Genomic DNA, 15,771 nt, shown 5'->3' with positions numbered 1-15,771 from the left:
TTAAGAAATCATGTTCATTTCATATACTTATATCACTGACAACAGTAGTCCGGCCAGGATATTGTCTTATCTTGGGATTTAACAGGGAACCTGTGCCCACGTTGTTGGCTTATAGCCTACATTACGTTGAGCTGTTGCAAATGCGAGGGACGTCCTGTAGGCTACTGTTGATGAAAATATACCCCGTTTTCTAGCCTCTCGGGGTACCGGCTATCGGTATAGTCCCCCATGCAAAACGTATAGTCAGACTATCAGTATAGTCCCCCATGCAAAACGTTTGACCATGGTTATCCGTCGGGGTTTTTTGAGTTAATAAACTCCATAAATAATCATTAATTTGTCATTTTATGCCTCCTCCCTGTTGTTTCCTATGGAGTTGTCCGAGCTGATGTCCAAGTCCTGTTGAGGCTGGACTGTCATTGGCTCATCAGCGTTCTAAGGGTGGCGCTTAGCGACAGGTCAGTTGTTAACTTCCGGGAATTATTTGAGGCTTCCATGAGCTACCATTGTATTGTTATTCGGTGGCTTCTTCTGACTTGTACTATACTAACTATACAATTGTGAAACGGCATAAGCTTATTAGAATGTTAGAACGGTAGTCTATTTAGAGGTGGATAAATGCAATTTAGAGGTGCATAAGCGCAGTTTAGAGGTGCGTAAACTAGGAATGTAAGATAATGGAATGAAGGAATGTAAGATAATGTATCGATTTTCGATGTATCGGTTTACATCTAAGCACTTTATTTTGTTATTGACATAGGCAGAACTGTACAGCATAGTGTACTGAATTGTTTGTCTAAAGCAGGGGTGTCAAACTCATTTTCATAGAGGGCCACATCATTGAATTTATAGGTTACTGAGAGCCACATAATCGAACATGTGCATGGGGCCACCATGAAATCTGTATATGTTTTATTCAAAATTGGTGTGAAAAAATGGTCCTAACCACTTTAAAACAGTGTGGCTGAAATATAAAACAAATATAGCCTACAACAGTAACATTTTCAAATGCAACTTCTAGGACTATTAGTTAACAACTGATCAATATTCATTCATGGAGTGACATTGATGAGAATAAACTGCAGTCAAGAATGTGCATAACAATGTCCATAACACTTGTTTGTGCTTACCACTAAAAGAAACTGTGGCTAAGAAAGGTACTGTGTGTGTGTGTGTGTGTGTGTGAGTGAAAGAGAGAGAGCCAGCTATGGTACGCAAAAAAAATTCACCCGTGGAAAATATTTGTCCGTTTCCCGGTTTTAGGTCCGTGCATTGCAAAAAAGTAGCCTACATAGCATAACCATATCCACATGCAATAATACAACAACAACGTCTACGATGTCCTATTCATTTGGACAACTTATACAGCCCTATAACTAAAGTTACCTTTAGTTTTGTTCTAGCATACCGTGACGTCTGGCTTTAAACAGCTGTAACGCAGTGTAACGTTCTGACAAGCACACCAATTGCCTAGGCTACCTTGTTATTGCCCATCTGGAATAACTCCTCTAGCTTTGCTGCCTCCATCCTTTCTGTTTTCGTTGTTTAAACTTGTGATATCCATGATGAGTAGCCTATTGAGTTGAGTGAATTATCTCAACATTGTGTGCTGATAACCATATAGCCAAGTAAAAGAAAACAACAAGTAGGCTAGCCTATTGCGTATTCGGTCTCCTGCTTAAACAAAATGTTTGTGCGTTAATTTTGATAATGTGTTCACTAACTTTTTACGTGATAGAACATTGTAAATAGCCTGATGGCTATGCAGGCACGCCTGTTTGAACAATATGCTACGGGATATGCCCTAGACAGGTTGACACACAAAAAAACAGGGACTGATGTGCGGGCCGTTTAAAATCATTGTGCGGGCCGTACGTTTGACACCCCTGGTCTAAAGCAAACTTTTTACTTACATTTTATAAGTATGATGGTGTCTTCTTTATAATATGAGTTTTTCTAAAATTCGACTCACAATATATCACCGTTCCGCACATTGAAATATATTGCAATTTATAAATATATATTGCAACATATTTATACTGTATGTATCATATCGGCAGATTCATGCCAACACACAGCCCTAGCGTAAAACTCTATTCGGTTATTAAGTGATGATGATAATAAATTGCTTTCCAGGTCCAACGGCTTTCAAAGCCGCTCATTTTTCTTCATAGACCGTGAAAATAAACAATTTTTTACCTTTAATAAAATTGTCATCCTACAATTCACTTGTTGCCTCAATCTAATAACATCCTATTTTTCGTGGAAACCTGGGCGTTACCCCTTGATTGTATCATCTGGCTGCACAGCTACAGTAATTACTGATTTTGTTTTACTCTCAATAAATGGAGGTGATTGTGACAAAGTTTACAAGTTGTGAAAACTGGCTGGCTGCGCTGGTAAATGTTTTTAGATGAAAAAGCTGTTCGACCTGTGACGTTGGACTTAATTACCGAAATACAGGAGGTGCGTAACCAGCATTTACGTGTGTTTAGCCTCCACTAATGCCCTGATGACCATCGCTAGCATAGCTAGCAACAATATATCAACCACTGCCATAATGTCAACCTAGCAACCACTTAAGCAACCAACATGATTGCCCTAGCAACCAGCATAGCAACCTCTTTATAGAACTTAGTAACCATGTTTACCCTAGAAACCACTTCAAGTACCCTACCAATATCCTAGCAACAGCTTTTCAAAGTTAGCGCCCTTTGCGATGCAAGTGTCGGAAAGGAATCCCAATCGTAAGCCACCAGACTCTATTCACTTTGTGAAAGAGCTTGGATTTTCCAGGCTACCCTAGACCCACAGATGTTGGGAAAGTTTAGGAAGGTCACTGTGCACATCCCAGTCTGCACACTTCTCGGATATTTTCCTTTTTTTGTATTATTATTTTGTCATTTGCCATTTGTGCTTGGTTACACAGTCTGCATTCTGAAATTCTGTGCAAGATCAAGGCCAACAGAACCAGTCATCACGCAGCCACTGTCAGCAGTGGGAGTAGCACTCACAGTGATGGTCTGTTTTTGATGTCAGATTATTGCACTATACTGTTCTCATATTGCAGCACTTATAGGAAGTAGCATTTATTAATATGTGGGGGTCTACCCAACTGATGTAAATGTAAAGCTGCTAGCTATGTGGAGTTCTGTAGGATTTGAGTTGTCTTGAACACAACCACACAGCACTTTTCCATTGACATGCATTGTATTTAACACAGCGCCACACATGGTTCAATGCGGCATCACAAGAGAGCAGGGCCGACGCTAGTTTGCATGCTAACCAGTGGATATCTGGACAAACACAGCTTTTGACGTGGCGTCAAAATGGTTGTTTTTCATGTTCTGTTGCTATGTTTAGGTCATTGGATGGATATTTTATACTAAAAACGCCTAAAAATACCAACTTTAACATTTAAATATATATATATATATTCTTTTTTTTGTGGCCAGGTACATTGACAACATCTGTGCAAATCCTACAGAGGAGAAATACAGGAAGATCAAAGTCAGCAACAAGATCTTTCAGGTAGGTTTAGTGAGGGCAAAGGGTTATGCTCATTGGGAGTTATCCAAAGAATTGTTCAATATGGACATTATTTAATATGGATATTACTTTATTTTGTTCACTTCATAATGCATAATTCATACCATAATTAATGTAGGAGAGAGTGAGCTGTGTGGAAGGTTGTCCAGAGTATCTCCAGGCTTTGGGCTTTGAGAAAACCATGCTACCAATAGATGGACAAGGTAAGCCTGTATTATGTATTACATTTAGGAATACAGGAAAACATACATACAAAAGTGAGTAGAATAAACAACAGTTTAGGATATACAGATCATAATTGTAATGTATGCATAATTGTTGGTAGTTAAAGCTGTATGTTTTGTAGATGTGTACAAATGTGTTGGTACCCGTTATTAATGCACCATGTACCGATACGAGAAAGTATCACAAAACCTGACCTTTAAAAACGATACGATAACCCATTTTCTTAGGATTATTTTTAGGGCCCGAGCACCGACGGTGCACGAGGCCGGGACGGCCTTGCGCACCGAGAGGTGCGAAGCCCTATTATTTTTGGAAAGATTATTAGGGCCCGAGCACCGAAGGGCGTAAGGCCCTATTGTTTTTGTAAGGATTATTATGACCGCCGCGCGCATGCCCAAATTTCCGTCAGTGATTCCCGGGACACTGAAAGACCGGGGTACACGGAACTTGGTGGACATGTAACCCCACATGGATAGCATGGAACCATCGTTTTTCGTTTTGATCTGTAGCCCCTCCGCTGAATTGGACCCCGAAAGGAGGGTAGGCGAACACAGTTTTCTGTGAATATCTCAAAAACCGTAGGGTTTAGGAGGACCTTTTTTTTGTATGTTGATCTCAAGGGGCCATGTCAACTCATTCCATAACCACTCATTTCATGTATAAGCGCCACCTAGTTAAACACAAAAAAAGTAAAAATGAGGTGGTGTAATTGAAGGTATCTGTGACCTAACATAGTCAAAACTGCACAAAATTGGAAGTGTAGGATCATTATGACACCCTCTGTATGCACGCCAAGTTTTGTGGAATTCCGCTCATGGGGGGGCCACACAATAAATTAATTTATGTTACTATACACCAACTGGCCTGTAGGTGGCGGAGACAGTTTTCTGTGAATATCTCGAGAACCGTGGGGCCTAGGAGGTCCACCTTTTTTTTTGTTGGTCTTAAGGGGCATGTCAACCCATCCCATTACCACTTATTTCATGTATAAGCCACCTAGTTAAAAAATTAAAAAGTAAAAAAATTAGGTGTTTTCATCACAATATCTCAATATCTCTGGCTGACGAGGTCAAAACTACACGAAATTAAAACTTGGTGGGCATGTACCCCCACATGGATAGCATGGAACCGTCATTTTCGTTTTGATCTGCAGCCCCCGCTGGACTGGACCCCGAAGGAGGGTAGGGCAGACACAGTTCTCTGTGGGCAGACACAGTTCTCTTTTATGGTATGTTGGTCTCAAGGGGCCCACATCAACCTGCCCCGGTAAAAAAATGAAAATGCAATATTATTCTGCTTTAATCGCCCCTATCTTCAGTTAAGATGTTCAGAACTGCACCAAATTTTATGTGTATGATTGACCTGGCATTCCCTGGGGGTCTGGGGGTATGCCAAGTTTCGTAGAATTTCATCCATGGGGGTCTCTAAAAAATTAGGTTATGTGTACATTTAGTGACTGTACACTCATTGGCCTGTAAATGGCGGTGCACACATATAAACATGCACACACACAGGCACCCACATACTATCGGTATTAGAACGGCCGATACATAATTACAAATTCAGTAGGATCAAAAGAAAGCCAAAATAAATATTCATCATCATCATCATGGCTGCATTTTCAGTATTGGCGATAAGTAGTCGTTTGTCCACTAGATGGCGCATCGTTGCAGTGAGGCGTAATTTTGTTGGAAGTTAAAAAAAGTGGGTTGGGGAAAAACAATGGACACTTCCTACAAGGACTGTAATTTACCGCAGCTTAACATCTAATAAGGACAGGGGCGATGTTCACATGAAGTGTAATTCCCATTTCTTCTTGAAGCGAAATAAATCTGAGGATGTTTATCGGACATGCTTGGTTTTACTGCAGGTACGTTAATCTTGTAATATCAATAAGGACCTAGGTAATGTTACCGTTAAGCGTTGGTTGAGTGATGGAGACCCATTTGATTGATTGCATTTGTAGAAAACTATAAATGCGGTTATACCAAGCAAATTGATAGCAGCACTGTTTGTATCTTTTCGACTGTCATTTATTGCGATGCTACAAAATCATTCTGTGCAATGGAAGATTTACCAACGTTACACCCGGTCTGATACAGTTTTGCCTATACATGCGTGAGACTGAGGCGCCTGTTTATTTTGTTTTAAGTCGCGTGCAGGGTGTGAGAGGGGAATCGATGTGCTTTGATTCCAGCTTGGTAGTTGTAGTCTGTGAAATTAAAAAAGCATTGGTATTGTGTGAAGTATCCAAACAATGACACCTTCATTTCATTATGGCTGCTTTTAGCAACACACCTTAAGATACTGTGTAGTGGGTCCCATTTAGAAGTGGCTACTTCATTCGGCTTTCCTTGACTCATGGAGCTGCGTGAATGTTATTACAACTTTTCGCCACGATATGGCAGTTTAAGTCCGGCTTGATACTGTAAGTTAAGTAAAGCCATTGGTTTCAAAGGAGATTTTATTTGTGTAAGCCAGCATAGCCTATTGACAATTTATGTTGTAAATAGGCCTACCTTATAATCCTACCTGTAGCTTAGGGAAGCTAACAGCTTTCTATTAGGATCTAGTTTGTTAGTTACAGTTTTGTCATAACTCCCTAATGCATTTTTGCATTTAGAATAGCCAGAGCGTGTATATCTCAATCTGAAAATTAAACAATATCGGGTGCCTATGGACTAGGCTGGGTGAACCCAGCCTGATCTGCCCGCTATTTATTTTTGATTTCTTAAAAGATTGAGCTTGGTCTGATGAAAGCCAGACTAGCCATGGACCTCAGTTACACAATGCAAGGGAACATGAATCAGCCTATATTTGCAACGAACAATAACGGACAAAAGCTCTTCAACTTTGGCCCGTTAAAATGTGTATGAACAGTCTAGCGGCGCATTTCATCAAGGCCCATTTGGACATGTCAGTTATTTGCACCACTGGTTAGATGTAAAACAGCATTTCGTTTCAGACTACTGTTACTTAATTTGTGCATTAACAAGAACGTTTCAGACTACTGTTACTTAATTTGTGCATTGACAATAAAGTATTACATGAACTAAAGATGACTAAAATCTTATGTAGAAGAAGAAACATTCACAAAAAAATCCACATCCATCCAAAATGACCTTTGTTTTGATAGCTGTTGAAAACGGCATGGAACTGACAGAGATGTTTTTGTTTATAAATACATAAAAAATAAATAAATAAATAACATTATGCTGATACCTTTTGCTTTTCCCAAATACAATGTAGCCCACAGGTGTAAGTGACCTTTCATCAATCCAGTTGCAATGGATGAACTGTGATGAACTGCCCTACTTGTGATTGTTTAGAGATTTTAAAGGTTTTATAACAATGCTACATCTTCTTTGGCTATTCTACAATCTATTCACCTTTTCAGCACCAGTAGGCTACTTTCTGTGCAGCCGCACACACACACTCAGGCATGCCAAACAAGCATACACAAAAGTTTCAAGAGTGGGGGATGGAGTAAAATATGGAGACAAATTGAAGTGTGATTTATTTTCATGGAATGGATGTACAGGACTGAGCGGCATATTTTTTTGTACCTATGCGGTACATCTAGTTGTTATTATTATTATTATTATTATTATTATTATTATTATTATTATTATAAAATTTTTTTTTTTAGGGCCGAGCAACGAAGGCGGGCAAAGGCCTATTGTTTTGTAAGGATTATTAGGGCCCGAGCACCAATGGGCAAAGGCCCTATTGTTTTTGTAAGGATTATTATTATTATTATTATTATTAGGGCCGAGCAATCGAAGAGGCAAAGCCCCTTGTTTTTTGTGTATGATTATTATTATTATTATTATTATTATTATTATTATTAGGGCCGAGCACCGAAGGCAAAGGCCCTATTGTTTTGTAAGGATTATTATTATTATTATTGTTATTCCACTTTTTTGCTTTCCTGTTTTTGAGGTGGTTAACATGGTCGAAAACTCTTGAAATTTGGCACACACGTCAGGTGTCACACATCGCAGTTAGGTACAAGAGCTTGACCCCGGGCGTGGCCCAGGGACTCGCTAGCACCCCCTTAGGTGACTGATCCCGTGGTTGGCAAATATTTTGAGGTGGTTAACATAATCGAAAAGTCTTGAAATTTGGCACACACATCAGGTGTCACACAAAGCAGCTAGGTAAAAAAGCTTGGCCCCGGGTATGGCCCAGAGACTCGCTAGCGCCCCCTTATGTCACTGTGACTTGTGGTTGGCATATAGTTTTAGATACACACACCAAATTTGGTGAATCATAATTCACCATGCATGGCTTGAAATGTTTTAAATTTCACAGGTCATTGAAGACCATGTTAATGATAATATTCACATGCCCATAATGCATGTTTGGCATAGCGCCACCAACTGGCAACAGAAAGAATGACAATTATGCTGATTTCACATGATCAATTTGAACATACTCCTCCTAGACGGTTTGTCAGATTCATTTGAAATTTGGCAAACATTATGCCAAGATGTCGCTGATGTTAAATTGTGAAGGGATTTGTGAATGTGGTAAAATTTTTGATATGATTTTAATATCTCACCACATAAACAGGAAATGGGTCATAAATCACAGTGCATTGAATGAATGGTCTGAAACTTCTCAGGTTAATAGATATCATGATTATGATGATATCCAGACACCCAATGGGCTTGCCTGGCATAGCACCACCACCTGGCCAAGCAGGAAAATGTGCCAGAAATTGGTAATGCCTTTATTGGTTGATCTGAAACTTTACAAAATATTGGATATCATTATTGTGATGATATTCACATGTGTAATTCACATGCCTAATATACACTGCAAAATCTGCTTATCTAACAAAATCTAACCAAGTGTTATTAATCTTATATCAAGATAAAAAAAACTAGTTGGTATTGTTTTCAGTATAAAGAGACTTACCTAGCGCTTTTTTGTGAAATCATTTGACTTAATTTAAAAGAAATTTGACTTATTTTAAGACATCTCATCTTGAAAACAAGCAAATTTGTCTGCCAGTGCATTAAGCAAATTTGTCCTAAAAACAAGCAAATTTGTCTGCCAGTGCGTTGAGCAAGTTTGTCTTGATAAGACTCCTTAAAATAAGTTAAAGTCTTCTTAAATTAAGTCAAAATGATCTTTTGAGAGGGCGCTAGGTAAGTCTTTTCATACTAAAAACAATACCAAATAGATTTTTTAATCTTAATATAAGATCAATAACACTTGGTTAGAATTCATTTTTTGCAGTGTAGTGCCACCATCTGGCCAAAAAAGTGTATCAGAAATGTTCTTTGCTTAAAATGAATAATCTGAAATTTCTCAGGTTAATATATATTATGGATATGATGACACACAATGGGCCTGCCTTGCATTGCGCCTCCACCTGGCCAAGCAAATAAATGTGCCAGAAAATAACATGCAAAAACAAATAGTACACACATCAAATATGTACATTTTACAACTGCACCACATCGGTGCTTTGTTGGATTCTGAAATGTCACATGCCCGCAGGTGCTCGGGCCCGCCATTGCCGCTTGCGGCTATATTTTTTAATGATTTTAAATAACCCATTTTTTTTCAGGATTTGTTTTTTTTTTTCTCGTCATGTTTTTTTAACCATAGGGCCTAGGATGACGAAAAAAAATTGTACGTTGGTCTTAAGGGGCCATGTCAACCTATCTCATATCCACTCATCCGTACAGTCTGCATGAAATTTGTTGAGTAGGATCATCAAGTTTCGTGGAATTCCGTTCATGGTGCCAAATCGGCCTGTAGATGGCCGTACACAGTTTTCTGTGAATATCTCAAGAACTGTAGGGCCTAGGACAGGGGTCGGCAACCTTTTTTGCCTGGAGAGCCACTTTTACCAAATGTATAATTTTTTTAATCTCAGAAGAGCCACATAAAGACAGTTACAAGAAAAAGTTTGGATATTTAACGTACAGTTACTTTCATTCAACAGAGGATTTTTAAATACATTTTCTAGTTTTAATGTGCAAGTAACTTGAAATGTAAAGTGGAATGACAGAAGTATGGGCCTTAAAGGCCCATTCACACCAAGAAACTTCACCTCACTGAATCTGAGCCAGCCAGACTCCAAGGCCATCACCAAATCTAATCTCTGGTAGGCCTAATGTTCAATTTCGCCAATGATATGTCAACGAAAATTGAGTGTTGTGTTGTTAGCTATGATGTTACACATTGTATTATATTACCCATAACATATGACTATGTAATTATTCTGTAAAAACATTGTAGCCAAACACACTGCATAACCGAAAGTTACAACAGCTACTTTCCCATTTCAGCCTTGTGTTTGCGCTCGCAAGCTGGGGTTGCTGACGTTTCCTTTTTGACATTTTCCTTATCTAGCCTAGCCTATCAGCATGCGCACACATCAACAATAACAATTAAAGTGTTCTCATTGACTGAAATGGAGGGAAATCGGTGATTTTGTTTGATATTGACATGGCAACGAACTGCGAATGTAACAATATTGTGCAGGCTACGGTTATGGAGTCAAGTGAGGTGGAAAGTTAAAGGCCTAAAATAAAATACATTTTAATAAATACTCATTAATTATTTTCAAGAGCTGAGCCGCATCAGAGGGATCAAAGAGCCGCATGCGGCTCCGGAGCCGTGGGTTGCCGACCTCTGGTCTAGGATGACCAAATTATTTTGGTATGTTGGTCTACAGGGGCCATGTCAACACATCCCATTTCCACTCATTTTAGGTATAGCACCACGTAGTTAAAAATGAAAAGGCAAAAACAAAGCATTGTAATCGCAGCTTTTTTTGGCTGACCAGTTCAAAACTGCACGAAATTTGAAGGATAGGATCATTATGACACCATCTGAATGAATGCCAAGTTTCGTGGAATTCCGTTCATGGGGGGGGGGGGCGCGCGCGCGCTATCAGCTACACACACACACACACACATGCATGCACACACACCAGGCTTGTGCAAAATCCGAATTTTAGAATGGATCTCCATTCAATTCACAAATTGGAATTTGAATTGAATTGGCTCCGCCCTGCAGGAAGTTGAATTTGAATTGGAATTGGAATGACAGGAAGTGGAATTAAATTCATGGCAATTCAAAGCAATTCCACAGTCACACAACAAGAAGAATGTGTTGAATCTCACATGCATTCAGTTTTGGGAAAGTTACTTTGCACTGTAAAATCGAATAGGTATTCTTACTTAAAATGTTTAGTTAGTATAACTCAGTTTTTGTCTTTTGTTGATTATGTTGATTTTGCTTTTTGAGATTACTTGGCTAAAAGGAGTAATTTAATGTTGAGGTGGAAAAGTGAACATGATCATTTAAATCAAGTAAACTATACTTGAATTGCTTAAGTTTTGCTACACTGTGAAGTTAGTTAGTTAGTTAACCTTACTTAACCTGTTAGTTAACCTTAGTTTAAAAAAACATGCAAACTGATTGCCTTGAAATTACAGACTAATCTGGAAAAGGAATTCCAAATTGTGCAAACAAATGCTTACTTTGTGTAGTACACTTACACTAATGAGAATTCCTATTGAACCTAACTTGGTCATTACAAGTAAAGTATATTGTGTGTTTATTAAACACAAGGTGTGCTAACTGATGTTACATTTCCCACAATGCATTTCCAGAATGCCACTGCCCTGGCCCACATATTTGTAAAGATATCACATATTAATCCTTACTGAAATTCAATCTTAAATTACAATAAAGTGACAGTGACACTAACGGTTGTATTTACTGTTGGTGTGACTATCCAAAACACTCTAATGCTGTGGGTAGACCATCAGCAACATGTTACATTTGTATATTGTTTTACTACACTCTGAAAGCACTGCACAATGAAGGGGAGACTTCACTATGTACCACCAATATGTGACACACACCTGGGTTTGTCCAGCGGTACAGGGAACCCCCTCATCTTTTCACAGTGACTCAGGACTTTGTTTTACCACTGCATTCAAAGGCCTGATTTCTGCAGTTCAGTGTATCCATGATGTTATGAAGGCATTTGGGTTGATATTAATATCCAGAGAGGAGAGTGCCATTTAATGGACAGCCACTAACACCACCATTTCTAGCAGCAATTAAGTTTGCAAGGAGATCACCCATAAAAATCCTAATCAAGCTCACATTTAGCCTCAGTAACTTAGCAGAGACAGAATACCTGTATGTATGGTTTATAGCTACAGATCAGTGTCTGTCAGCACTAGTTCTACGCACAGGATTAGTCTGTTTTGGATAGTCATTGATGGGGTGATGTATCAATATAAATTACACAACAACAGTGTATATATATATATATATATATATATATATATATATATATATATATATATATATATATATATATATATATATATATATATATATATATATATATATATATAGCCTTTAGTGTCACTGTCACTTTGTTATTGTAACTTAAGATTGAATTTCAGTAAAGATTAATATGTGACCCCTTTAACAATATGTAGGCCAGGTCTGTGGCATTCTGGAAAAGCATTTTTGTCATATCAGTTAGCTGAATTGTGACATTAGTTAGCACAACTTCAATATACCTGTTGTGTTTAATAAACATACAGTATACTTTACTTGTAATTGCAATGACCAAGTTAGTTGAAATAGCAATTCTGTGTACTGTAAGTGCACTACACTAAGTGAGCGTTTGTTTGCACAACTTGACATTACAGACAAATCTGGAATGGGAATTGCAAAGACAATCAGTTTGCATGCTTTTCAAAACTAACAGGTTAGGTTATAAACTAATTTTACAGTGTAGCACAAACTTCAGCAAATCAAGTATAGTTTACTTGTTTGTGTACTTTTCTACCTCGAAATGAAGTAACACTCATTTTACGGAAGTAATCTCAACAAAAGACAAAACCTGAATTCTACTTACTAGAACATTTTAAGTAAGTCAAAATATTGTTTTACAGTGTGGACATGTAATTTGTTACTATTTTAAGTTACAAGTTGTGTGTTTTAATGCAATCAAATCTGACATGTACTGTGAAGCTTCATTGTTAAACACTACCCTTAAATTGTGTATATAAATTTCTTCGAATTTCATTGAATTTCAATTCTACTTCCTTTAATTCAAATTCGAATTGTAATTCTACATCCTGTTTTTGACCTCAATTCAAATTCAAGAATTGAATTGGAATTTAGGAGTCATTCTCAATTCAATTCTGAATTGTGCACAAGCCTGACACACACACATAAACACGCCTACATGCACACACGCATAAAAACACACACGCATGCAGGCAAGCAGGCGCACGCACGCACACACACACAGAAGCACACATATACACAAAAACAAACACACACTATGCACACACTCATTTACATACACAAAAGTAGAGGATGGAGTAGGAGATGGAGAGAAATTGACAAGAGTGATTTTATTTTTGTGAAGAGAATGTGCGGCTGGGCGGTGGTCATATTTTGTACCGCTCTGGATTTTTTTACATCTGTGTATTGGCAAAATAGTTCAGAAAATGTAGATTCCTTTTTTGTGGAAGGGTACCAATGAATTTGTTCACGTCTGTCCGTTAAGTGTTTACTACGTACCGTTAAGTTATTGCGGCATTATGATTTAGTAATAAAATGTCCTGCCTCAACAGACACCAGTGAGGAGTTCTGGTTGCTGGCAGAGCAGGATGACGGCTCCCTGGAGCAGATTAAGAAGAGGAGGGACCAGCTAAAGAAAGCAGAGCCAGTCAGGGCACGTCTAGATCGTCAGACACAAGCTTTCAGACCATCTCCTAATGCAACACACTTTGATCTCCCTTCAGATTTTTATAATCTAACAGCAGAGGAGCTTAAAAGGGAGCAACATCTTAAGTAAGCCTGAGTCTGTAGCTGGATGGATAGTTCCTTTCTGAATGGCATGGCCACTCATTTCTTCATTTAAAATGATAAATGCACAAATATGAGATCTTGAGTTAATGGTGGTATACAAATGATTATGTATGGTTATGGTAACATATGGTTATGTTTGTGTTTAGGAGCGAAATTGTGGAGAGGAATGCAATGTTGAGAACAAAAGCGATGCGTGAAAAAGAGGAACAGAGAGAAAGAAGGAAATACAACTATGCTCTGTTGAGAGTGAGGCTGCCAGATGGAATTCTCCTACAAGGTAACAATTCCAACTCAGAGGCAGTGGTCTATTGACGCACTAGGCTGTATGTCACACACCAAATGTGAACTGTTAATTGGCTTATCTAGTAATTTCTGTTATTTCTTGATTACCTTTAAATATTTCAGACATTTTCACAGATGAGTTCACCACACAAATGTGAGACTGCCCTGTTCGAGTTAGACCACAGGAGGACAAGCAGTAACAAAACTTACAATTATCACAATAAAATGTTTAATTTCATATTATATTGATACTGATTGATAATGTAATGGTTAAAAGGTTGAATTTACCCATTTTATTTAGAATATAACCACCTTACTTTAAAGGTATCCAATGCAGATTAGGGTTATTGCTTTAAAAAGTGATTGGGCAAATACTGTAGCCAAGACCAGCAAGACTACAGAAAATTGTCAAGCTCTAGGAAGAAATGAAAAAGCCGGAATAGCTGGAAAAGTTCAAATGCTTAAGATATGATACAGAGCCCTGGAGGTGACATGAAAAAAAAAAAAAAAAAAACGAAGGTTAAAAAAAGGTATGTACTGGGGACAAGCACTGACTAGGTTTGCGAGATCTTGAGTTTGTTTTTGCGAGATCTTGAGTTTCTTTTGCGAGATCTTGAGTTTCTTTTGCGAGATATTGAGTTTGTTTTGCGAGATCTCGAGTTTCTTTTGCGAGATATTGACTTTCTTTTGCGAGATCTCCAGTTTCTTTTGCGAGATCTTGAGTTTGTTTTGTGAGATCTCGCAAATCCATCAATGCATATGAGAACCACTAGAAACGTTCCGTAGAGCTTTAGCCAATGAAATTAGGTTGCAGTTCCTTATTTTGCCAGCATGAGGCGAACAAGAGCAAAAAAAACGGGCTGCACACATAAATGCAGGCCAGGCTGCGATGTTCGTGTCGGTGAAATCACTGAAAGAGATCTCAGAAGTGATACTGCTTTCGTTACATTTGTTAGTGGTAGTTCAAATGGGTGGCCATACAAGCATTAATCATAGGCATGTCATATTTATGACATAAAAGTGGAATTTATTGAACGCATTTGATCACAGCTGACAAATTACGCAGAAACATTTTCAACTGGAGCAAAACAATGCATGAATGTAGCTTTGGCAGATGAAACACAATTGAGACAATAGATTGACCATATTAGACAACTTCAAAGCCTTATACAAGGATACAAGGAAGTTTATAGTTACTGGATGTAAGAAATGCAGTGAAATTATGTCTGGTGTCAGCCTATTTGTGGGGGTGGGGGGTAAAAAGTGCAGTAGAAGAGGGGTTTAGTAGATTAAGTGGCAAGGGCTGCATAAGAAAGGTGGGGGAGGATTGGGATTGGGGGGGGGCACCAACAAGGAGCATCCAAGAGCAACAGGGGCAAGGAAAAACTCCCTTACTAAGGAAGAAACCTTGGGCAGATCCACGGCTCAAGGGGCTAACCCAACTGCCAGGGGTCTTGATGTGTGTGTTGGGGGGGGTGACAAGGGAGATGGGATAGTGTGCTGTGTATGTGGGGAGAGGGCAGTGTGCAATATGTCATGAAATAATGTGCTGTGTATTGGGGGGGGCAGTGACTGCAAGTATGGTGAAGGGACTTACTATTGCAAGCAGAGTACTGTATGTATGATGTATGTGAGTGATGACAGTGAAGATGTGTGTGTGGGTGGGAGGGGAGTGGAGCAGTGACTGTGTGTGTGTGTGTGTGTGTGTGTGTGTGTGTGTGTGTGTGTCTGGGTAGGTGGGGGCAGTGTGCTGTAAGTATGTAGAGGATGTGTGTTGGAGAAGATCCTGAAGACAATGTGCTGTGTATGTAGGGAGGGGGGGGCAGTGTGCAGCAAGTA

The 15,771-nt window shown here is 38.8% G+C and overlaps 1 protein-coding gene across 2 annotated transcripts in view; it reads left to right on the top strand.

Moving 5' to 3' along the window:
• The window catches only part of ubxn6 (UBX domain protein 6), a 37,346-nt gene that overhangs the window by 12,101 nt on the left and 9,474 nt on the right, over window positions 1-15,771 (top strand). The window contains exons 6-10 of one of the 2 annotated variants that reach the window (XM_048252462.1): window positions 3,456-3,531; window positions 3,668-3,752; window positions 13,413-13,632; window positions 13,797-13,927; window positions 14,056-14,142. In XM_048252462.1, coding sequence (XP_048108419.1) covers window positions 3,456-3,531; window positions 3,668-3,752; window positions 13,413-13,632; window positions 13,797-13,927; window positions 14,056-14,090 — 547 coding nt within the window. In that variant the 3' untranslated portion in view covers window positions 14,091-14,142. Of the gene's footprint in view, window positions 1-3,455; window positions 3,532-3,667; window positions 3,753-13,412; window positions 13,633-13,796; window positions 13,928-14,055; window positions 14,143-15,771 lie in introns of those variants that run through there. The other variant, XM_048252461.1, reaches the window with a different exon arrangement.

This window comes from Alosa alosa, chromosome 9 (assembly GCF_017589495.1).
Source record: "Alosa alosa isolate M-15738 ecotype Scorff River chromosome 9, AALO_Geno_1.1, whole genome shotgun sequence".
Taxonomy (NCBI): Eukaryota; Metazoa; Chordata; class Actinopteri; order Clupeiformes; family Clupeidae; genus Alosa; species Alosa alosa.
The sequence above is the reverse complement of the archived record's forward strand: the minus strand, read 5'-3'. Positions and strand labels throughout refer to the sequence as shown.